The following is a 25540-nucleotide window of genomic DNA, read 5'->3' as shown; positions in this document are numbered from 1 at the left end:
CCAGCCTATAAGATCGCCCGTTTGCACATTAGCTCCGCCCACAACTGGAAAAACTGGTGTGTTTCTGGTGCAGGTTACCTTCGGGATCTCTGTGAAGTGCTGCTATACCTGTTACTACCTCCTGGAGACTTCCACAACAAGAATATGAGATACTTCCTCAAGGTGACACACACACACACACACACACGTGCAAAAACAAGCCCAAATTCATTCACAATAACATCATAGCTTTCAGCTAATGTCATGACCAGATATAAAATAAAAGGGATGAAAACTGCAAAGCACCGTTTGTGTGGAGAAAACCCTTACAATATAAATAAATAAATACAAATATAACCCAAAAATATTAAAAAAAGATTCAAAATATTAATAAAAAGTATAATAGTATCTCAGTGTCCAAAAAAGCATTGCTCTTAAAACATTTTGACTCTGCAGTATTTTAATGCATTTATAATTATTATAAATATTATATAATTGTTATAAATGCATTAAGCTGCAGTAATTGAATGCATTTATAGCTAAAGTAAAATATAAGATGAAAAACTTAAACCTATTAAATCTTGCCAAAGCAACTTCATTGAAAATAAATTAAGTACTAAAATTGCTAAAACTAAAAGTATTATTATTATAATTTTGCTGTTATTATTATTTGCTCTTTGTTTTCTTTCTCTATTTTGATCCTAGTCTGTTATATAACTTGTGCTTTTCAGTGGGTGCTGAATAAAAATAATAAAAAAGAAATGTTGCCTTGGCAAAAAATTAATACAAATAATTAATTAATTAATTAATTTCTTAAACTAAAAGTATAAAATAAAAAATATATAGAAATATAAAAAATTAAATGAGAGAAGCACATAACAAAATTACTAAAACTTAAACTTAATAAAATAGTAATAAAAACAAATAAAAAACAATATTAAAAAAATTATATTGGTAAATGCTATAAAAATATACCAAATAACACTGATTGTAATTTTAACAATTAATTATAAATTAATGTTCTAATTAGTGACGTGTCTAAATGATTCTCTGTGCAAATTGACAGTATATAACAAAAGCTGTTGATAAAGTGTAAATTGGATGTAATCCAGAACAATCCTTTGAGACACTAGATCTGGGATTAGCTTGGTTTTGGGTCCTGACAGATCTTGATGTTCAGAGGACAGGATTCGAGCTTCACTCTCGGTGTCTCACACATGAGCAAACCTGTTGATGTAGATTAACTGATTGATTGTCTGGTGTCCTGCAGGAAGTTTTGGCCAGAGGTGTCCTGCTGCCCTTAATTAACCAGCTGAGTGACCCTGACTACATCAACCAGTTCATCGTCTGGATGGTGAGACCTGCCTCGGCTCTTACAGTCCAGAAGCGTGTCACCAATGATCTTTAACACGTTCTGCGTGTGTGTTTAGATTCGGGACTCCAGCTGTAACTACGAGGCCTTCTTGAACATCTTAAAGCTGACAGACAAAGTGGACGAGCTGGAGGCCGTCAAAGACAAAGTCCTGGAGGAGCTTCAGTACCTGCGATCTCTGGACACGGGAGGAGACGGTGCACACGCTCACACACGCTCACACACTTACACTAATGTGTGGGAAAAGATGAGTGCAAGCTCAGGGCTTTATAACAACACAGTTTACAATGTTCTCTCTGTCTCCACGCACAGATATCAACTTCATAAAGAATCAAATCAATAGTCTGCTCTTTGTGAAGAAAGTCTGTGAAACACGGATACAACGGCTGCGATCAGGGAAGGTAGACAAATCTCTCCTGCTTCATTCACATGTGCTTTATTATAATTCATGAATATTCATTCAAAGATTTCCGATTGTATATTTTTAGTCAATTTATGTTTAACAATAGTGTAAATGAAACATTTAATGATTCCTCTTAATCAGGGCTATTAAAGTTAACTGAAACTAGAGTTAAAAACCATTCAAACCTTTTCGTTTCTTGAAATAAAACTGAACTGAAATAAACATTTTATTTCTGCTAGTTGACAAAGGTAACATTTCTCATTTTTGTTTTGTTTAACTTGGTGTACTAAAACATAAACTGAAATATAAATGCATAAAAAGCTATATAAACATGTTTTAGAAACGCACACAAAAATACTAAAACTATAATTAAAAAAACCATATATAAAAATGATTTAAAAAATAATAGTATCTTGATGCTAAAATAGCAATGCTCTTAATACATTTTCAGTCTCCATTAATGTTTAGTAGGAGTTTAATTTGTTATAATTAAGACTATATAGAATATATAATTAGGAATGTATAACAAAATTATAATTAAATATTAATAAAAATGATTCAAATAATTTAATTATGACAGAACATTATACAGATAATTAAAATAATTATAATAATAAAAAATATTTTTTATATTATATAAAAAATATATTTTGAAAAATACAGAAATATCTATTGTAAAAAACATTATAAAATACACAATTAAAATTTTAATACTTACAATTTTACTTTTTATAATCTATATTATTAACAGCAATTAATTCACCACTTGTTTAACAAATAATTCACATTTAACCTGCAAAAATGACTATTTTGGACACATTTTGGTTGTTTTTTTCCAAACAGGAAGTTGACGCTTTGAAACTCGCCGCTAATTTCGGGAAGCTGTGTGTGATTCCGTTGGAGCATATATTAGTGCACAACATCGCGCTGCAGTTCTTCATGGGTGAGTCGAGACACATGCACACACACTGTCTTCTCATTCGACATCGTCAGCTTGTTCCTGATTGGCTTCTCTCTCTCTGTCTCTCTGTAGACTACATGCAGCACATGGGCGGTCAGGCGATCCTGTTCTTCTGGCTGACGGTGGAGGGCTATCGGGTCACGGCCCAGCAGCAGCTGGAGGTCTTACAGAGCAGCCAGAGAGACGGGAAGATTCAGAGCAGCCAGACCACCAAAGGCCTGCTGAGATCCGCCGCGCTCGGCGTCTACGACCAGTACCTGTCCGACAAGGTGAGGAGACAGTAAAAATACAGGAAGTGTCCATGAAGTCATGTTTGACGGCTTTATTTCCACTCAGGCCTCTCCGAGGGTGGAGGTGGACGAAGCGTCTGTAACCAGACTGGCTCAAAAACTCAGTAAAGAGGATCCCACACCAGAAATATTTGATGAAATACAGAAAAAGGTGATTACTGATTCATTTTTTTTTTTTAAGCAGTTTTTAAGCAGCATTATTATGACTAATAAAAGCAATAAAAATCCCAGTTGATGAGCTGTCTGTGTTCCTCAGGTGTATGACATGATGCTGCGGGACGAGAGGTTTTACCCGTCGTTTAGGCAGCACCCGCTGTACGTGCGGATGCTGGCCGAGCTGGACATGCTGAAAGAGCCCAGTTACAGGGGTTCAGACGACGGGGACGGAGGTGACACACACACACACACACACACACACTACCAGATGAGCGTGTTTACACATCACCTCCTAAAACTCATTATTAATTCTCTGTTTCTCCAGAGTCATTCAACGGGTCTCCAACAGGAAGCATTAATGTAGTATGTCAAATAAAGCCTTTGTGTGTATATGAACATACATCATGCGTGTTGAGTGTGTGAGCTGGGTTCTGATGCTGGTGTTTTGTAGTCGTTAGATGATCTCAGCAGCGGGAGCGTGGATGAGTCTGCTCAGCTTCATGCCTTTATCTCTGACACGGGTGAGAGTTTGATTTTAATAGTCTAATAAAACCGTTCAGTTACAAAAACATGCAGTGTGACCATCAAAATGTCGTGTTGCTTAGTAAAAACCTTTTATTTTATTGGACCTGGTTGCAACATGATGAAACAATCTGCGGAGGTGAACCTAGTCAAGTATGTCTGGGTCATATTTCACCCTCGTAGCAAAAGAAACCAATAATACATTTTATGTTAAAAGAAAATTAAGTCAATTTTAGGCTCCTCCCAGTTCGCATTATTGCAATGCAAGAAATCTGTATTTAAATTACTTAAAGCATGCTCTTTATGTAATGGTAGTATTTGTTGTACTTCCTATAATTTATGCTGGTTTTGTGTTGAATTAAAAAGGAAAATAAACTGTATTACATTAGTAATAATCACCATTATGAAATAATGAAATCATGTCAAAAACATCTTAAAGGGATAGTTCACACAAAAATGAAGTTTATGAGTTTGTTTCTTCTGCTGAACACAAAAGAAGATATTTTGAAGAATGTGTGTAACCAAACAATTGACGGTAGCCATTGACTTCCATAGTACAGAACAAAATTCTGTTGAAATCAGTGGCTGTCTGCAAGCGTTTGGTTTCACACATTCTTCAAAATATGTTATTTTGTGTTCAGCAGTAACAATAAGTAAATGATTTTGTAAATATCTTTCATTTTTGTTTTTGAGGTGAAATATGACCTGTTTTCACCTGCAGACGATCTTCGAGTTTGTCTCTAAAGAGGCCCTGATTTCTATTGAATTCTTCTGAATTCTTTTGAATTCTTTTCTGTTGAATTGAATGCTAGTAATGACTCGTGTAGATGTTAATACTCAGTGTGATTTCAGTGTGTGTTCTGCTCAGCTTTCCTCTCTTCTCTAGTCATCACTTCTTCTCATTTTCAAGCTTCATTTATTTGTCACTTTGTGTTGATTCTGATTCTGTGACACTATCATTCCATCAGCTTTATTTCTTTATTTTCTTACGTTATTTCTTCCCTCTCTCTCCCTCTGTGGCTTTGTCTTGTTGTCTTCTCTCTGCTGTGTCTCTTCTTCTCTTTCCCCCGCACCATCGTCTCCATCGCTCCTGCCTCACTTCTCCGGTGCTCTGAAGCTGATGCGTTTCTAAACCCACTTCCTGTGGCAGGCGTGTGTAACGATCACGGGAAGACGTACGCTCTCTACACCCTCACCGTCATACGCAAGAGCTCGGACGGCAGCGAGGACATCTGGAAGACGTACCGCCGCTACAGCGATTTCCATGACTTCCACATGCGCATCACTGAGCAGGTGAGACAGATTTTTAGTTCGTTGTACTGCCATTAAGCAGATTTTATATTATATTACTAGATAATGGTAAAAAAGCAGTACATATTAAATCAACATGGTAGAAATGTGCTTAATTGCTTGAGTCTGTTGCATTATTTATTTATTTTTTGGCCTGTCTTTGTGTCTTTATTACGATGCATCGCTGTTTAACACATTTGACCATGTTTAAAACACAAAAATGTGAAAAATAGCTGGATTCAAATAATATTTTTATTATAAAAAACAATAGTCACATCCATATATATTTTAAGATGAGATGGGGAAAAAAGGTTACCGTAATTGACAAGAATTTATATAATATCACACATATATATATATATATATATATATATATATATATATATATATATATATATAAGTTATACAGATTTTACTATTATTATATTTTTTTTACCATTATAAAATAAATATAACAAATATGCAAAACTTAAAAGCAATACAAAAATCTACCCTGATATATACATTTTTGACAATTTGTTTGTAATTTTATTCTTAAACGTGATTAATAATGGCATAATTTTAAACTCTCATAAAAAAGTAAGTAAAATTAACAAATTTAAACATCTAAATAAATATGTATATAGCAAAAAAAGAGAAGAAAAAGAATATTAAATATTAATATTAATAAAAAAATAGTATTATTATGATGGGTGTTATTGCCATAAAAAGGCATTTACAGCTATCTGAATTTAAACATATATATGGATGTGGCATGTATTGTTTTTATAAAAGATGTAATTGTAATCCAGACCTTTATCTGTGCTGGTTTTAATTAATAATTTGAAACCTGGTAAAATGTGTTAAACAGCGATGTGGACTGCACCCATATTGATATCAGTTAGTCAAAATAATTAACATTTTTACTAAGGAAACATTAAAAGAGACGAGTGTTTAAATTCCGTGTAGTTTTGTGAACACAGAGTCCATGTTGTTCTGGTCTAATGTGGTTTGATAGATGTGATGATTACTAACCCATGTGTCCCGTCTTTAGTTTGAGACCCTCAGTCCGATTCTCAAGCTTCCTGGTAAAAAGACCTTTAACAACATGGACAGGGAGTTTCTGGAGAAGAGGAAGAAGGACCTGAACTCTTATTTACAGGTGGGTCAGACCGGGACGGGGGTTTATTTAGCCTTCTGCTGGCTCGGGTGTGCTGAGAGCCGAGTTTGTCTTACAGCTGCTGCTGAATCCTGAGATGGTGAAGGCATGTCCCATGCTGATCCCCTACATCTATGACTTCCTGGAGAACAAAGCCTACAGCAAGGGCAAAGGAGACTTCGCACGCAAGGTGAGGAACGCCACGTTCACAAAAGCTTCAAACCATCAGTGAAGGGTGGGAGATTTAGCTGATCAAGTTATATCGGGATATAATCTAGGCATTCACACCGCATTTTCATGCATACATGCTCCAGCATTAGAAAAACGAATGAATACGAGAATAAAAAAAGCCAGATAATGTCTGATGTCTTTAACCCTTATGTGTTGTTGGGGACGTTTTCGTCCACTAGGGGGTAAAGTTGAGTCTTATTTTGGCCACAACTTTCTCTGAGTTTGAGCTAATGGAATGAGTTTTGGTGACAAATCTTATTTTGACCCATATTTTGGGAAAATGCTTTGAAAATGTTCAAAAACTCAACAATACACTGTGGGCAAATTCACTACCCTTTCGGGATGTTCATGGATGAAAACATCCACTAAATTAAACTGCTGTAAATCAGTATCAGATACATTTTTTTGTATAAATCTATTAATCAACCTCAGTCCTGATTAAATAAAAATCCAAGATTTTAACTCTTTAATTACCAAGTTCATAAATGATGTCACTGATTTGGGGAAAAAAAACACACAATATGACATATTTTCAATATAAAAAGTGATTGTGGACTGGATTTTTTTTTTACTTTTTATAATAGTCTTGGGCATGTCAACGATTACTAACAAGATTGGCTTTGATGCATTGTTAGTTTTTGTGCAGCATTCGATTTTATTTTTTTTCTCCCTCATTTGTTGTTGGTGGCTGTTTTTGCCCCATTGACTTCCATTATAATGACATTTTTACAGTTGATCACTAGGTGGGACCATTAACCCTTTAGAAAAGCCTGTGCAAAAAAAAGGCTTAGTTTCTGGCTTGTATATGGAGTTATATAGAGTGTAACATCAAATACAGAAAAAAAAATTCCAGCCACAATTACTTTTATACTGAAAATAAGTCTTTTTTTTTTTTTTTAAATCAGTGACATAATTTATGAACTTGGCAATTAAAGAGTTAAAATCTTGGGTATTTTTAAAAAACATTTGGTAGTTTTGACCAGAACTGAGGTTGATTTAAAGGATTTATGCAAAAAAAGAAAAAAAAAATATTTATCTTATACATTTTTACAGCAGTTTAATTGAGTGGATGTTTTCATCCCGAACATAACGAAAGGGTAGTGATTTTGAACAATGCACAAGGGTTAAAAGAAGGCTCTTGTTTTATTTTTCAGGATTCTCTGATGAATAGAAAGTTCAAAAGAACAACGTTTATTTGAAATTGAAATCTTTTGTAACATTATAAATGTCTTGATTTATCAATTTAATGCTTCCTTGATGAATAAGAGTATTCCTTTATTCAAAAAAATTATTATATCGACCCCAAACTTTTGAAACAGTGGTGTATATTTTAGCAAAAAATAAATAAAAAATAGTGCTTTAAATTAAACATGCAGACATATATTCATTAATCATAAAAACAATGCACTGAATCATAAAACACTAATACAATGATATAATAAACCCATAGATGCAATCGTAATATTCTTCTCATCATTTTGATAGATGCATGGATAGATAGAGAGAGCGACAGACTGAAGGGGCGTTCACACAAACTGCGATTTGCAGTGGTGAAGTTAGCATAAGTCATTAATTTTCAACGATAATCTTAAGAATAGTGAAAGTTGAGCCGGTTTAATGTGAATTAAAGCAGCGGTAAAGACACAATCTGAATGCTGCAGGTCAGTAGGAACAGTGATGAATGACTCCAGAAGGGAGCGTCCTACAGCTGTAAACTTTAAACTTGTCCTGTTCTCTGGACTCGGACAGATGGACACGTTTGTGAATCCTCTCCGGAGCTCCATGAGGAACGTGTCCAATGCCGTGAAGTCACTGCCGGACAGCCTGGCCGAGGGAGTGTCCAAAGTCTCGGCGGACATGGGCCGCATGTCCGAGAAACTTGGCCAGGATATTAAACAGTCCATATTTAAGGTAGAGCACGTCTGGAGGATCTCAGAGCACTTGTGGGAAATGCACAAAAGAACAGATGTTTCACGAACTTGACGCTTTGCATGATGGTTGATGTTTTGTGTGACTGGGACACTTTGTCTGTGCCGCTTTCTCATTCATTTCATATGCATAGCTTGAGCGGGGATGTAGGAAGTGTTTGCGCTCGACTGGTGTGATTTTACGAGGTATGTCACTAACTCCAGATGTGTCTGATCCACAGGTGCCTCCTTTAATCGCAAAGTCTGACATCGATCCCGAACACTACCGCATCTCGGCCCAGCTGGACGAAAATGTGAGTCAACATCGAATCAAAAACTTGACCAAATCACTCCAACACAGCCTCAAATGTTTTGTTGCACAATACGTGTAAAACAACAATAAATAATGACATTTATTTTAATAATTGTAATTAGCAATTCTAGTGCAAGCTGTGTGGGACAAGACATCCATAAATATTGGTGTTATATTCCCGCAAATTATTATTATTTTCTTTAATTTTATAGTAATGTATTAATATAGCAATATATTTCTTTATTGTTTGTATTTTTATAACTTTATTATTATTATTATACTCTATATTACAGTACAGAAATACTCTATTTTACAGTACAATAGTATTATCATAATATTTTATTTCTTTATTAATTTTTATTTGTTTATAATTAAGTAAAATAAAATATTATTCATTTTATTACCAAATACTATTTAGATTTTACGGTAAATTAATGTAGTAATACATATCTTTGTTGTTTTTTATCTTTTAAAGTAATGCTGTATTAAATATATTGATAATTATCGTTTTTTATTTGTATAACTTAAAATATATATTCATTATTATTAAGTACTCTATTTTACAGTATAATATTATTATCATAATATTGTGTTAAAATAATTTTATATTTTTTTTACTTTAATAAAATATTATTATTATTATTATTATTATTAAATGCTCATTTTATATTTTGCAGTGCAATAGTATTTTACCAAAGCCATGTATTTCTTTATTAATTATTAATTGATTCTTATAATTATTACGTTTACACTCTTTATTTATCATTTAATAAAATAATAAAATTTATTATTATTATTTTATTCATTGTTATCATCATTATTTATTAAATATAGATTTTATTTTATTCTACAGAACTAGTATTTTACCAAAGTAATGTATTTCCTTATTGATTTATATTTTGTATAATTGAAAAAAATATATATAAGAAGAAGAATTGTCTAATAAAAAAAATAATTAATTTAAAATAATTGATCTATTTAGTTTGCATCCCTGATAAATGTTTCCATGGCTTGGAATGAGATTTGCATGAGATGGTAGAGTTGAAGCCGTCAGTTTAATGATGTACACTTGTTCTGATGCACAGGGGGATGATAATATCCCACTGAGGGTGATGTTGCTGCTGATGGACGAGGTGTTTGATCTGAAGGAGAGAAATCAGTGGCTGCGCAGAAACATTAAAAACCTCCTGCAGCAGCTGATCCGAGCCACGTCTGGAGACACCATTAACAGGTGCCACAGACACACACTCATACAGACTCACAAACGCTTGCATCTCTGCTCAACGGTGAACATTCGTTTCCCTTCACTGCAGGAAAATCGTGGATCATGTGGACTACATGACCTCGCCTGAGCAAGTGTCTGATTACGTGAAGAGATTCAGGTGATGATTTCACTCGCTGTCTGTTTGGACGTGTGTGTGACTCTGCTGCTGATTCTGACTGGGTTTTTGACTCTACAGAGACTCTTACTGGCCAAACGGGATCCTGGCCGAGACGCCGCCTCGCAGAGACAGAAGCTTACGCATGAGGACACGAGTCGCCGCTAAGACCACACTCCTGGGCGTCATGCCAGGTACACACACACACACACACACACACATTACAGCCTGGATCTTATGACACTGCATAGACTATAGTGGAAAATCAGTTCACACTATTTATATTATCATATAATCCAAAATATTTAATAAATACTGTACTATTCAAAAGTTTGGGGTCGACTTCTGCTCACCAAGGCTGCATTTATTTGATCAAAAATACAGTAAAAACAATAATATTGTGAAATATTATTACCATTTATAAAAACTGTTTTCTATGTGAGTATCTGTTAAACTATAATTTATTTCTGTGATGCACAGCTGTATTTTCAGCATCATTCCTCCAGTCTTCAGTGTCACGTGATCTTCAGAAATCATGAAAATATGATGATTTGCTGCTCAAGAAACATTTCTGATTATTATCATTAATGTTGAAAGCATGATCCGTAATATTTTTTTAGGATTCTTTGATTCTTTTGCAGTGTTTATCTGAAATAGAAATATTTTGTAACCTTAGAAATGTCTTTGCTGTCATTTTTGATCAGTTTGAATAAGTGTTATTAAAAAATAATAAAATAATACACAAACCCCAATCTTTTGAATGGTAGTATAATACATGTATGTTTATATAATAATATATACATACAGTATATAGTGCCAGGGTTTATAATGATTAAAACAAAAAAACAAAAACCATAAAATCAGTTTTTTACTTGAAATAAACATTAAAATAGGATATTTAAATGTAAACATTTAAAATGCATTCACTTAGTTTAACTTGATGTACTAAAATAACTATATAGACATAAAAAACATACCTAATAAAAATTAAATGAAAACATAAAATACGTGAAGTACGTTAAATTCAATTTGTATATATACAGTATTGTTCAAAATAATAGCAGTACAATGTGACTAACCAGAATAATCAAGGTTTTTCGTATATTTTTTTATTGCTACGTGGCAAACAAGTTACCAGTAGGTTCAGTAGATTCTCAGAAAACAAATGAGACCCAGCATTCATGATATTCACGCTCTTAAGGCTGTGCAATTGGGCAATTAGTTGAATTAGTTGAAAGGGGTGTGTTCAAAAAAATAGCAGTGTGGCATTCAATCACTGAGGTCATCAATTTTGTGAAGAAACAGGTGTGAATCAGGTGGCCCCTATTTAAGGATGAAGCCAAAACTTGTTGAACATGCATTTGAAAGCTGAGGAAAATGGGTCGTTCAAGACATTGTTCAGAAGAACAGCGTACATTGATTAAAAAGTTGATTAGAGAGGGGAAAACCTATAAAGAGGTGCAAAAAATGATAGGCTGTTCAGCTAAAATGATCTCCAATGCCTTAAAATGGAGAGCAAAACCAGAGAGACGTGGAAGAAAACGGAAGACAACCATCAAAATGGATAGAAGAATAACCAGAATGGCAAAGGCTCAGCCAATGATCACCTCCAGGATGATCAAAGACAGTCTGGAGTTACCTGTAAGTACTGTGACAGTTAGAAGACGTCTGTGTGAAGCTAATCTATTTTCAAGAATCCCCCGCAAAGTCCCTCTGTTAAAAAAAAGGCATGTGCAGAAGAGGTTACAATTTGCCAAAGAACACATCAACTGGCCTAAAGAGAAATGGAGGAACATTTTGTGGACTGATGAGAGTAAAATTGTTCTTTTTGGGTCCAAGGGCCACAGGCAGTTTGTGAGACGACCCCCAAACTCTGAATTCAAGCCACAGTACACAGTGAAGACAGTGAAGCATGGAGGTGCAAGCATCATGATATGGGCATGTTTCTCCTACTATGGTGTTGGGCCTATTTATCGCATACCAGGGATCATGGATCAGTTTGCATATGTTAAAATACTTGAAGAGGTCATGTTGCCCTATGCTGAAGAGGACATGCCCTTGAAATGGTTGTTTCAACAAGACAATGACCCAAAACACACTAGTAAACGGGCAAAGTCTTGGTTCCAAACCAACAAAATTGATGTTATGGAGTGGCCAGCCCAATCTCCAGACCTTAATCCAATTGAGAACTTGTGGGGTGATATCAAAAATGCTGTTTCTGAAGCAAAACCAAGAAATGTGAATGAATTAAGGAATGTTGTTAAAGAATCATGGAGTGGAATAACAGCTGAGAGGTGCCACAAGTTGGTTGACTCCATGCCACACAGATGTCAAGCAGTTTTAAAAAACTGTGGTCGTACAACTAAATATTAGTTTAGTGATTCACAGGATTGCTAAATCCCAGAAAAAAAAAATGTTTGTACAAAATAGTTTTGAGTTTGTACAGTCAAAGGTAGACACTGCTATTTTTTTGAACACACCCCTTTCAACTAATTGCCCAATTGCACAGCCTTAAGAGCGTGCATATCATGAATGCTGGGTCTCATTTGTTTTCTGAGAATCTACTGAACCTACTGGTAACTTGTTTGCCACGTAGCAATAAAAAATATACTAAAAACCTTGATTATTCTGGTTAGTCACATTGTACTGCTATTATTTTGAACAATACTGTATATATACAGTACCTCACGTAGAGTGATCTAGGAAAGATTATTTATTCAGCTTCTAGATGATCTTAATTTCTAGAAACTGACACTTAAGACTGGTTTTGTGGTGCAGGGTCACATATTACCGTCTGCTAAATGTGACTATTTTGTGCTATTTTGAATAAAGTGGCTTTGAATCTATTATGAAATGCTTTATACAAATTGAAATGTTCTCCTCCCGTCAGATGAGTTGAAGCACATCATCGGGGCAGAAACCACACGCAAGGGCATCCTGCGCGTCTTTGACATGTTCCAGCACCAACCGCTGAACCGCCGGCTGGCCTGCGTCTTTCTGGAGCGCTTCCTGGAGACCTTGTTTCCTCAGTACAGGTTCCCCGAGCTGTTCGTGAAGCTCCACTCGCGCTCGCCACGCGTGCTCAGATATTCACAGAAACTGCGCAGCTTGCACAAGAGGTGACAGACGGACGGAGAAGGAGGAGGGAAACCGAGCCACCCGAACGGCAAACGCTCAGACACACACCTTCCTCTCAGTGCCTCCTGGCTGCTCTCCTTTCAAGCACTGTACTGACACGGCCGTAGCATAGAGGAGTCATTTTATCATCCTGAAGCCTTCAGCACCTCACTCACGTCTGAACCACTACGAGAGACTGAGCGATCTCTCCGTTTGCCGTGCAGATCTCTGATCTGATGTTCTGAAGGACACTGTGTAGATAGATACTGGGTTATTTTGGGTTCGTTTTGTATTCGGCATTGGTCGCCTCATCGTCAATACTGTATGGTGGAGGAAATCTGACCGAAGCTACCTATGCACCTTAACACTCATTACAAGCAGAATCATCTGAGGAGGCTCGGCAGCGATGTATTATGATCATTTTGTGGCACTGAAACTGAAATAGGCATAACGTTATCCCTCTCAGCCTTTAGCTTACATGTAATATTTAAGATAATCGAAAATGATTTAAAGGAATAGTTAAATTACAATTTGGTGAAAGTTTACTCACCTTCAGACCATCCAAGGTGTAGATGAGTTTGTTTCTTCATCAGACTTGGAGAAATGCAGCATTGCGTCACTTGCTCTGCAGTGAATGGGTGCCGTCAGAATGAGAGTCCAAACAGCTGATAAAAACATCACAGTAATCCAGTCCATCAGTTAACACCTGGAGGAGAAGACAAAAGCTGAAATAAAATCCATCATTAAGATGTTTTTAACTTCGAACCATTGTTTCCGACTAAAATACAAGTCCATAATCATTAAAAAAGCTTCCTCCAGTGAAAAAAATCGATCTCCTGTTATTTCTCACATCAAAATCCATCCACATAGCTCATGATTTGTTTTGTTGAATGGTGTTTGATCTGTGCAGATTTCTCTCCTGATTCAGACAAGATGACTTACACTGGAGGAAGCGTTATTACGGATTATGGACTCATTTTAGTCAGAAGCTATGGTTTGAAAACAGCTTAATGATGAATTTGTATCTTACAAACTTGCAGATTTTCACTTCTCTAGACGTTAACTGATGGACTTACTTGTGGATTATTGTGATGTTTTTATCAACTGTTTGGACTCTCAATCTGACGGCACCCATTCACTCCAGAGCATCCATTGGTGAGCAGGTGATGCAATGCTACATTTCTCCAAACCTGATGAAGAAACAAACTCCTGACTGGCCTTGAGGGTGAGTGCACTTTCAGCAAATGTTCATTTTAATCTGAACTTTTTCTGTAATAATGATCTGAAGCCCTCAAACGTATCAAAGCGGACAGAGATGGTGGAATTCAAGCGTAGAGATGTTCACAGAGATGTGCTTTAACGAATGTACGTGTCGATGTTTGTGTGCGTCCTGTTTTTATAACTCAATCCAGTGGAGGGGTTTTTAAAAGTACTTTATTTTAGGATAGCAAGTGTAGCACTAAACTGCGACTGTCTGATGCTGAAGACTGTTCCAGTGTGAGGTATAGATTCAGCCTTAAACACAAGACCAAGAGACGTGTGTTTAGATGTAGCTTTCACACACACACACACACACGTAAAGGAGATATCGACTGTCCGAATCAGATTTTCAGTCAAAGAATATGTCTTTCGTTTTTGTGCAATATGTTCCTTCCATGCATGTTATATAATAATCATATATGGGATAGTTTTCAAGTATATTCAAGTGAAGAATTTCCGAAGCCCATCCAAAACCACCGAAACATTCCGTTGTTGTGTAAAAGGCTTATTTTAAAGGACTTGTTTTATAAGTCGGGCTTTTATGCTTGTGTTGGGGACGTGTTTGTTTTTAATGTTTCGTCACTCCTGCTGTCTTCTTGATGGATTTTGGTGCTTTTTGCTTTTAGAAAACGATTGAAAGCACATTGTTGGTGAACGGATGATCAGAACATGCAAAGACACGAAAGATGCTGCCGAGGTCAGAGGTCGTCTGGCGTTTGAGCACATAGATCTTAAACACTCTCCAGTCATGTTTTATAGATCTAGACTTTACCAGAACATGCATAGGTCATATTTCACTCCAAATTAATTTTTTCTTTTCATTGTGACATGCTTTTTTATAATGATTTTTACGATGATGTAATCTGAAAAGTCTCATAAATATATATTACAATTTAAATTGTTATAATAAACTATAACATTAAAAAATAAATGTAAAATAATTAAAAACCTAATTAAAATTATAATAAAAAATATATTTTATTTTTTTACTGATAGTATCATTATTAATGTATTTTATGTATTATTATGCATGACAATAATTGAATTATTATGCAGACTTAAATACAAATACATTATTTTTTTATGTAATAAAAAGGTTCTTTGATTTAAGTCATAAGAATTGGGAAGAAATATAATGGGTAAAACCGTTTAAATTAAATTTTCTATGCAAACATTATTTATTTATTTAGATTTTGAAGTGAAATATGATCTATAAGTGTTCTTTCCTCTCAGGTTTCACTAGATTCAGCCTTGGGACCTGGTTCAGATCAGCAGAAATAAATGAGAGCTGATTTTGTGTTTTAATGAAAGTAAAGATAGCACTTGAACTCGTAATTGAAGGGGTTTGAAGACTGTTTGGGTTGCGCTTGTTTGTGGCTGTTTGCTGTGATTGACCAGCAGTTTTAATCATGTGATTTGCCTGATTGTGGTCATTCTCTACTGTGATTGGCTGGCACTGAGAAGCTGAAATCTGCTGTGATTGGTCGAGTCACACAGGAGCGACTTCCCCTTTAAATCCACCAAATGGCCGATACAGATGTTTCTGGTTTGAGTTTGTTTTCTGAATCCCTGTACGTATGAATCTATGAACATGAACTGTGCGTATTGGTGTAAGTATGTTTCAGAGGTGTGCCTAAATGTACTGTCAATTATATATTTTCTTATTTTTCTTTAACAAAGTAAGTCGATTTGAATGTCAGGGTCGTTTTAATAGACTGAAAAGGACTCTAAAGGAGTAGTGTTCGCATTATGCTTCTAAAACATTGATTTTGAGCAGCTTTACTCAGTATAACACTAATAAAATTAACTCCAACTCACTGCCCTTTTCAGAGGGCTGTCACTTACTGTCTGTCTGAATGAATGAATGAATGAATACTGTCTGACAAGTTCAAATAAAGCCTGTTTGATCAGGAATTATGAATGGCAATTTAAATGCAACAATTTGAGTTTTACTGTGCTTATAAAATCAAATCAACATCAAATTAAAATGCACATGAATTGTAATACTTTTTTCCTCTCTGATTAAGCCAATTCTGAAGCAGATCACACCAGGAGCATGATTATTTTTATTTCTCCTCTCTTGCAACCGTGTTCAATATGAATTGGTTCAACCTTCAGTAAAAGGCTGTTGAGTTACTCACTGAAATGCTGAATTTAAAAGCATATGGCTATCCATCTGTCTATCTGACAAATATCTTCAAAATTAAATGGAATTTTAATCCTGTTCTTATTCCATCACATCCACAAAAACAAAATGTTATTTCTTTGATTAAACACTGGGGAGCGCCATATACAGTTGCATCTTAAACTCAAAGGAATCAATGTTCATAAAAACCATGGGATAAAATACATCAGAAATATATCCTTTGATATTTCATCTTTTGCCATTAGATGGTATAACATTATTATTATTATTTATTAGTCTTTTGTTCCTGATGTCACTGACTGATCACCTGGATTCATTAAACCAATCAAGAAGGCAGAATAGATAAATTGGGTACGTTTTCAAATTTACTAAAGAAAACACAAGAAATATGAGCTGTCGCTCAATCATTTGATATATTCAAAAATGGTGAATTAACGTTCTTTCGTAGAGGATTATACTTTTCACTCTGCTCATATATCATTTTCATTATTACTGTCCTGTACAGCTGAGTCATTCAGAATGACAGGGATAACCGGAGGTGTTTGGTTGAAAAAAAAAAAATTGTCTACAAGTTCAGATGAGATGCATGAAAAAGCCAGAAGCACAGAGATGCTCACGATAAACAGCTTCATCTTCTCTTCATACGAGAATGTGCTCAGGTCACTCAACTCAGAATGGGTCTCTGCTGGGATTTAAATGCTCCTCTCTAACACACGTAGATCGTTCTGCAGCAGGAACAATGTTCTTTGACCCTCCTTCACCCACACACTCACACATCTAATTCTGTAAACTCGAGCAGGTCACACTTTCTGAGAATTGGCAGGTATAATTTTAAGTGTTAAATGTTCTTTAACACCTTTTGACCTGTGAAATGGCATCTGCTCTTCTTGTTTCTCATCTGGTGTTTTTCAATATTATTGTTGACTTCGATCTAAAATAATACAGGTGCTGGTCATATAATTCGAATATCATCAAAAAGTTGATTTATTTCACTTTTCAAGTCTCACTATAATTCAAAAAGTGAATTTGTATATTATATTCATTCATTACACACACACACACACACACACACAGACTGATATATTTTAAATGTTTATTTATTTTAATTTTGATTATTATAACTGACAACTAAGGAAATTCCCAAATTCAGTATCTCAGAAAATTAGAATATAACTTAAGACCAATACAAAGAAAAGATTTTTAGAAATCTTGGCCAACTGAAAAGTATAAACATAAAGTATGATCATGTACAGCACTAAATACTAAGTTGGGGCTCCTTTTGTCTGAATTACTGCAGCAATGCAGCGTGGCGTGGAGTGGATCAGTCTGTGGCACTGCTCAGGTGTTATGAGAGCCCAGGTTGCTCTGATAGTGGCCTTCAGCTCTACTGCATTCTTGGGTCTGGCATATCACATCTACCTCTTCCCGATACCCAATAGATTTTCTGTGGGGTTAAGGTCAGGTGAGTTTGCTGGCCAATTAAGAACAGGGATATCATGGTCCTTAAACCAGGTACTGGTAGCTTTGGCACTGTGTGCAGGTGCAGAGTCCTGTTGGAAAATGAAATCTGCATCTCCATAAAGTTGGTCAGCAGCAGGAAGCATGAAGTGCTCTAAAACTTCCTGGTATACGACTGCGTTGACCTTTGACCTCAGAAAACACAGTGGACCAGATGACATGGCACCCCAAACCATCACTGACTGTGGAAACTCTACACTGGACCTCAAGCAACATGGATTGTGTGTCTCTCCTCTCTTCCTCCAGACTCTGGGACCAAAGGAAATGTTGAATTTACTTTCATCAGAGAACATAACTTTGGACCACTCAGCAGCAGTCCAGTCCTTTTTGTCTTGAGACGCTTCCGACGCTTTCTGTTGTTCAAGAGTGTCTTGACACAAGGAATGCGAAGCTGAAACCCATGTCTTGCAGACGTCTGTGTGTAATGGTTCTTGAAGCACTGACTCCAGCTGCAGTCCACTTTTTGTGAATCTCCCCCACATTTTTGAATGGGTTTTATTTCACTTCGTCTCTCTATTAATGTGCTTGGACACAGAGCTCTGGGAACAGCCAGCCTCTTTTGCAATGATCTTTTGTGTCTTGCCCTCCTTGTGCAAGGTATCAATGGTCGTCTTTTGGACAACTGTCAAGTCAGCAGTCTTCCCCATGATTGTGTAGCCTACAGAACTAGACTGAGAGACCATTTAAAGGCTTTGCAGGTGTTTGAGTTAATCAGCTTATTTCAGTGTGGCAAAAGGTGTCTTCAATATTAAACCTTTTCACAATATTACAATTTGGGATTTTCCTTAGTTTTCAGCAATAATCATTAAAATTAAAAGAAATAAACATTTGAAATATTTCAGTCTGTGTGTAATGAATGAATATAATATACAAGTTTCACTTTTTGAATGGAATTAGTGAAATCAACTTTTTGATAATACTCTAATTATATGACCAGCACCTGTATGTATAATTATATACATACAACACTTATCAAAACATTACAGTTTTTAAATATTTTTTTATTCACACCAAGGCTTAATTTATAGTATACTTTAAAACAGTACTATTGTGAAATATTACTATAGTTTAAAATAACCACTTTGTGTTTGAATATATGTTAAACTGTAATTTATTTATGTGATGCACAGCTGTATTTTCAGCATTATTACTCCAGTCTTCAGTGTAACATGATCTTTCAGAAATCACTCTAATATGCTGATTAATAAATGCAGCCTTGTCAAACAGACTTAATTAAAATTCTTTAAAAATCATAAGAGTTCAAATTTTGACAAGCTTATTTCAGTTAGCCGGCAAGGCAACATTTAATTTTTTTTTTAAAATAAAGTAAATAAAATATATCTCCTCAGAGAGCTTTCAAGCTACAACCACCAAACTTAGGTCAGACTGATCTGAATCGGTTTGCTTTATCTTTTCTAACAGATCAGATCCATTTTCATTAAATGGATAATCTAATTTACAATAAGTTCCATAGACTTTCATTGAGGAGGGTCAAAATTGTTGTATAAGATTTATAGTGTCTACAGGGTTAGTTTACCCAAAACGAAAATTCTGTCATTAATTACTCACTGTGCCATTTTAAACCCAAGACCTCTGATCATATTTGGAACACCAATTAAAATATTTTTGATGAAAGATAGATTGCAAAAAAAAAGCTCTTTTTCTTGTCTTATCAAAGGCTTTTGACACAGTTGATTATGGCATACTCCTAAATAGACTCTCCTTTGTTGGTCTCGCTGAAAATACCATTAAATATTTAAAAATACCATTAAAATCTTTCAGGACGAACACAGTGTGTGCTTTTAAAAGACTGTACATCATCTATTTTGTCACTTTCCAAAGGTGTCCCTCAGGGATCTGTTCTAGGACCTATTTTATTTTCTTTGAATACTTTATAAAGAATTTATGCGATAACATTCCAAATGCAAAGTTCCATCTGTATACAGATGACACTGCTTTTTACTGCTGTGCTCCATCAGCTTCACAAGCACTTCATTAATATTTACAGTCAGCATTTGATATTGTTCTGTTCCATTAATGTCAGCTTAAGATGGTTTTAAACACAGCTAAACTAGTTTTATGATTTTTTTCAAATTCTAAAGTTCTACCAAGTAATCTATCTAAAATAATTAACTTCATTCTGTTTTTTATAGTGTTTTATGTTTTATTACTGGTTCTAGTTATCAGACACATCATTGTACTTCATATGAGAAGGCAGAGTTACCATTGTTGTATACCCAAAGAAGTTTTAATTAGTATTTTTTTATTTATAAGTCTGGACCCACTTTATATTTAGTGGCCTTAACTACTATGTACTGACATTTTAATTAATAATTTAGTACAATGTACTTATTGTGTACATACATGTTTTTACATTGTACTTATTTTTAAAAAAAACTACATGTAATTACATCTGTATTTAATTTCTGTAATTACATTTATAATTAACCCTTAAACTTACCCATACCTCCAACCCTCAGAACATACATGGGTCATATTTCACTCCAAATTATGATTTTTTTTTTTTCATTGTGACATGCTTTTTTATGATGATTTTTTATGACGATGTAGTCTGAAAAGTCTCATAAATATATATTACAATTTAAATTATTATATAATAAACTATAACATTAAAAAATAAATGTAAAATAATTAAAAACCTAATTAAAATTATAATAAAAAAATATATATATATTTTTTTTAACTGATAGTATCATTATTAATGTATTTTATGTATATTATGCATGAAAATAATTTAATTATTATGCAGACTTAAATAAAAATACATATTTTTTTATGTAATAAAAAGGTTCTTTGATTTAAGTAATAAGAATCGGGAAGAAATATAATGGGTAAAACTGCTTTCATTTAATTTTCTATGCAAACATTATTTATTTATCTAGATTTTGAAGTGAAATATGATCTATAAGTGTTCTTTCCTCTCAGGTTTCACGAGATTCAGCCTTGGGACCTGGTTCAGATCAGCAGAAATAAATGAGAGCTGATTTTGTGTTTTAATGAAAGTAAAGATGGCACTTGAACTCTTAATTGAAGGGGTTTGAAGACTGTTTGGGTTGCTCTTGTTTGTGGCTGTTTGCTGTGATTGACCAGCAGTTTTAATCATGTGATTTGCCTGATTGTGGTCTTTCTCTACTCTGATTGGCTGGCACTGTCGTAGAGGATTATACTTTTCACTCTGCTCATATATCATTTTCATTATTACTGTCCTGTACAGCTGAGTCATTCAGAATGACAGGGATAACCGGAGGTGTTTTGTTGAAAAAAAAAATGTGTGTACAAGTTCAGATGAGATGCATGAAAAAGCCAGAAGCACAGAGACGCTCACGATAAACAGCTTCATCTTCTCTTCATACGAGAATGTGCTCAGGTCACTCAACTCAGAATGGGTCTCTGCTGGGATTTAAATGCTCCTCTCTAACACACGTAGATCGTTCTGCAGCAGGAACAATGTTCTTTGACCCTCCTTCACCCACACACTCACACATCTAATTCTGTAAACTCGAGCAGGTCACACTTTCTGAGAATTGGCAGGTATAATTTTAAGTGTTAAATGTTCTTTAACACCTTTTGACCTGTGAAATGGCATCTGCTCTTCTTGTTTCTCATCTGGTGTTTTTCAATATTATTGTTGACTTCGATCTAAAATAATACAGGTGCTGGTCATATAATTAGAATATCATCAAAAAGTTGATTTATTTCACTTTTCAAGTCTCACTATAATTCCATTCAAAAAGTGAATTTGTATATTATATTCATTCATTACACACACACACACACAGACTGATATATTTCAAATGTTTATATTTTAGTTTTAATGATTATAACTGACAACTAAGGAAAATCCCAAATTCAGTATCTCAGAAAATTAGAATATAACTTAAGACCAATTCAAAGAAAGGATTTTTAGAAATCTTGGCCAAATGAAAAGAATGAGCATGTACAGCACTCAATACTTAGTCTGGGCTCCTTTTGCTTGAATTACTGCAGCAATGCAGCGCGGCCTGGAGTCGATCAGTCTGTGGCACTGCTCAGGTGTTATGAGAGCCCAGGTTGCTCTGATAGTGGCCTTCAGCTCTTCTGCATTCTGGGTCTGGCATATCACATCTACCTCTTCACAATACCCAATAGATTTTCTGTGGGGTTAAGGTCAGGTGAGTTTGCTGGCCAATTAAGAACAGGGACACCATGATCCTTAAACCAGGTACTGGTAGCTTTGGCACTGTGTGCAGGTGCCAAGTCCTGTTGGAAAATGAAATCTGCATCTCCATAAAGTTGGTCAGCAGCAGGAAGCATGAAGTGCTCTAAAACTTCCTGGTATACGGCTGTGTTGACCTTTGACCTCAGAAAACACAGTGGACCAACACCATTAGATGACATGGCACCCCAAACCATCACTGACTGTGGAAATTTTACACTGGACCTCAAGCAACCTGGATTGTGTGCCTCTCCTCTCTTCCTCCAGACTCTGGGACCCTGATTTCCAAAGGAGATGCAAAATTACCTTTCATCAGAGAACATAACTTTGGACCACTCAGTAGCAGTCCAGTCTAATCTTTAAGACGATTCTGACGCTGTCTGTTGTTCAAGAGTGGCTTGACACAAGTAATGCGACAGCTGAAACCCCAGATTGGGGGGATGGGGGGGGGCATTAGGACTGCCTATGCATAGGGCCCAGGATCTTGTGCATAGCCCCTTCGTCTGTGTGTAGTAGTTCTTGAAGCACTGACTCCAGCTGCAGGCCATTCTTTATGAATCTCCCCCATATTTTTGAATAGATTTTTGTCTCACAATCCTCTCCAGGTTGCGGTTATCCCTATTGCTTGTACACTTTTTTTCTACCACATCTTTTCCTTCCCTTCGCCTCTCTATTAACATGCTTGGACACAGAGCTCTGTGAACAGCCAGCCTCTTTTGGAATGACCTTTTGTGTCTTGCTCTCCTTGTGCATGGTGCCAATGGTCGTCTTTTGGACAACTGTCAAATCAGCAGTCCCCATGATTGTGTACCCTACAGAACTAGATTGACAGACAATTTAAAGGCTTTGCGGCTGTTTTGAGTTAAAATAGCTGATAAGAGTGTTGCACCAGGTGTCTTAAATATTGAACCTTTTTACAATATTAAAATTTGGGATTTTCCTTAGTTGTCAAGTTAATCATTCCTTAGTTAATCATTAAAATTAAAAGAAATAAACATTTTAAATATTTCAGTCTGTGTGTAATGAATGAATATAATATACAAGTTTCACTTTTTGAATAGATTTGTTCATATTTGGAACACCAATTAAGATATATTTGATGAAATCCAAGAGATAGATTGCAAAAAAAAAAATAAAAAAAAATAGTTCAGCTCTTTTTCTTGTCTTATCAAAGGCTTTTGACACAGTTGATCATGGCATACTCCTAAATAGACTAAAGTGATCATTCAAATACTGAGGTGCTAAACCATTCTTTGGGCTTTATAATAAGCGATATTTTAAAATCTATACGATGTTTGATAGGGAGCCAGTGCAGTGTTGACAGGACCGGGCTAATATGGTCATACTTCCTGGTTCTAGTAAGAACTCTTGCTGCTGCATTTTGTACTAGCTGTAGTTTGTTTACTAAGCGTGCAGAACAACCACCCAATAAAGCATTACAATAATCTAACCTTGAGGTCATAAATGCATGGATTAACATTTCTGCATTTGACATTGAGAGCATAGGCCATAATTTAGATATATTTTTTAGATGGAAAAATGCAGTTTTACAAATGCTAGTAATGTGGCTTTCTAAGGAAAGATTGCGATCAAATAGCACACTTAGGTTCTTAACTGATGACGAAGAATTGACAGAGCAGTCATCAAGTCTTAGATAGTGTTCTAGGTTATTACAAGCAGAGTTTTTAGGTCATATTATTAACACCTCTGTTTTTTCTGAATTTAGCAGTAAGAAATTACTTGTCATCCAATTTTTTATATCGACTATGCATTCCATTAGTTTTTCAAATTGGTGTGTTTCACCGGGCTGCGAAGAAATATAGAGCTGAGTATCATCAGCATAACAGTGAAAGCTAACACCATGTTTCCTGATGATATCTCCCAAGGATAACATATAAAGCGTGAAGAGTAGCGGCCCTAGTACTGAGCCTTGAGGTACTCCATACTGCACTTGTGATCGATATGATACATCTTCATTCACTGCTACGAACTGATGGCGGTCATATAAGTACGATTTAAACCATGCTAATGCACTTCCACTGATGCCAACAAAGTGTTCAAGTCTATGCAAAAGAATGCTGTGGTCAATTGTGTCAAACGCAGCACTAAGATCCAATAAAACTAATAGAGAGATACACCCACGATCAGATGTTAAGAGCAAGTCATTTGTAACTCTAAGGAGAGCTTAATAACAGCCAGTTTGAAGGTTTTGGGGACATATCCTAATGACAATGAGGAATTAATAATAGTCAGAAGAGGATCTATGACTTCTGGAAGCACCTCTTTTAGGAGCTTAGATGGTATAGGGTCTAACATACATGTTGTTGGTTTAGATGATTTAACAAGTTTATACAATTCTTCCTCTCCTATAGCAGAGAGTGAGTGGAACTGTTCCTCAGGGGGTCCATAGTGCACCGTCTGATGTGATACTGTAGCTGACGGCTGAATGGTTGCAATTTTATCTCTAATAGTATCGATTTTAGAAGTAAAGTAGTTCAAGTCATTACTGCTGTGATGTTGGGAAATGTCAACACTTGTTGAGGCTTTATTTTTCGTTAATTTGCCACTGTGTTGAATAAATACCTGGGGTTATGTTTGTTTTCTTCTAAAAGAGAAGAAAAGTAATCGGATCTAGCAGTTTTTAATGCTTTTCTGTAGGATAGGTTACTTTCCCGCCAAAACAATACGAAATACCTCTAGTTTTGTTTTCCTCCAGCTGCGCTCCATTTTTCGGGCTGCTCTCTTTAGGGTGCGAGTATGCTCATTATACCATGGTGTGAAACTGTTTTCCTTGACCTTTCTTAAGCGTAAAGGAGCAACTGTATTTAAAGTGCTAGAAAAGAGAGAGTCCATAGTTTCTGTTACATCATCAAGTTGTTCTGAGGTTTTGGATATGCTAAGGAATTTAGATACATCAGGAAGATAACTTAAAAAGCAGTCTTTTGTGGTAGAAGTGATGGTTCTTCGATACTTGTAATAAGAAGTAGAATTTACAATTTTGGCTATATGAAGTTTGCACAAAACTAAATAATGTTCTGAGATATCATCACTTGGCTGCATAATTTCAACACTATCAGCATCAATTCCATGTGACAGTATTAAATCTAGAGTATGATTTCGACAATGAGTAGGTCCTGAAATGTGTTGTCTAACCCCAATAGAATTCAGAATGTCTATAAATGCTGATTCCAATGTATCTTTTTCATTATCAACATGGATATTAAAATCACCAACTATTAAAACTTTATCTGCAGCCAGAACCAACTCAGATTTAAAATCACCAAACTCTTTAATAAAGTCTGTATGGTGGCCTGTATACAGTAGCCAGTACAAACATAACAG

The 25540-nt window shown here is 35.4% G+C and overlaps 1 protein-coding gene across 3 annotated transcripts in view; it reads left to right on the top strand.

Annotated features, from left to right (window-relative positions):
- The window catches only part of LOC127935381 (sorting nexin-13), a 33507-nt gene extending 12359 nt beyond the window's left edge, over window positions 1-21148 (top strand). The window contains exons 8-27 of one of the 3 annotated variants that reach the window (XR_008148081.1): window positions 74-162; window positions 1250-1333; window positions 1410-1548; window positions 1664-1752; window positions 2598-2697; window positions 2788-2984; window positions 3052-3156; window positions 3262-3394; window positions 3487-3524; window positions 3613-3682; window positions 4801-4976; window positions 6007-6114; window positions 6191-6301; window positions 8092-8253; window positions 8492-8563; window positions 9648-9793; window positions 9876-9944; window positions 10023-10135; window positions 12832-15551; window positions 20929-21148. Coding sequence is in view for 1 of the 3 variants with exons in the window: in XM_052533184.1 (XP_052389144.1) it covers window positions 74-162; window positions 1250-1333; window positions 1410-1548; window positions 1664-1752; window positions 2598-2697; window positions 2788-2984; window positions 3052-3156; window positions 3262-3394; window positions 3487-3524; window positions 3613-3682; window positions 4834-4976; window positions 6007-6114; window positions 6191-6301; window positions 8092-8253; window positions 8492-8563; window positions 9648-9793; window positions 9876-9944; window positions 10023-10135; window positions 12832-13064 (2201 nt within the window). In the remaining 2 variants the exon portion in view is untranslated. Of the gene's footprint in view, window positions 1-73; window positions 163-1249; window positions 1334-1409; window positions 1549-1663; window positions 1753-2597; window positions 2698-2787; window positions 2985-3051; window positions 3157-3261; window positions 3395-3486; window positions 3525-3612; window positions 3683-4800; window positions 4977-6006; window positions 6115-6190; window positions 6302-8091; window positions 8254-8491; window positions 8564-9647; window positions 9794-9875; window positions 9945-10022; window positions 10136-12831; window positions 16323-20928 lie in introns of those variants that run through there. The other 2 variants (XR_008148082.1, XM_052533184.1) reach the window with 2 other exon arrangements.
- The last annotated feature ends 4392 nt before the right edge of the window (window positions 21149-25540 follow it).

This window comes from Carassius gibelio, chromosome A19 (genome assembly GCF_023724105.1).
Source record: "Carassius gibelio isolate Cgi1373 ecotype wild population from Czech Republic chromosome A19, carGib1.2-hapl.c, whole genome shotgun sequence".
Classification (NCBI taxonomy): Eukaryota; Metazoa; Chordata; class Actinopteri; order Cypriniformes; family Cyprinidae; genus Carassius; species Carassius gibelio.
This window is presented reverse-complemented; position numbering and strand designations above follow the sequence as displayed.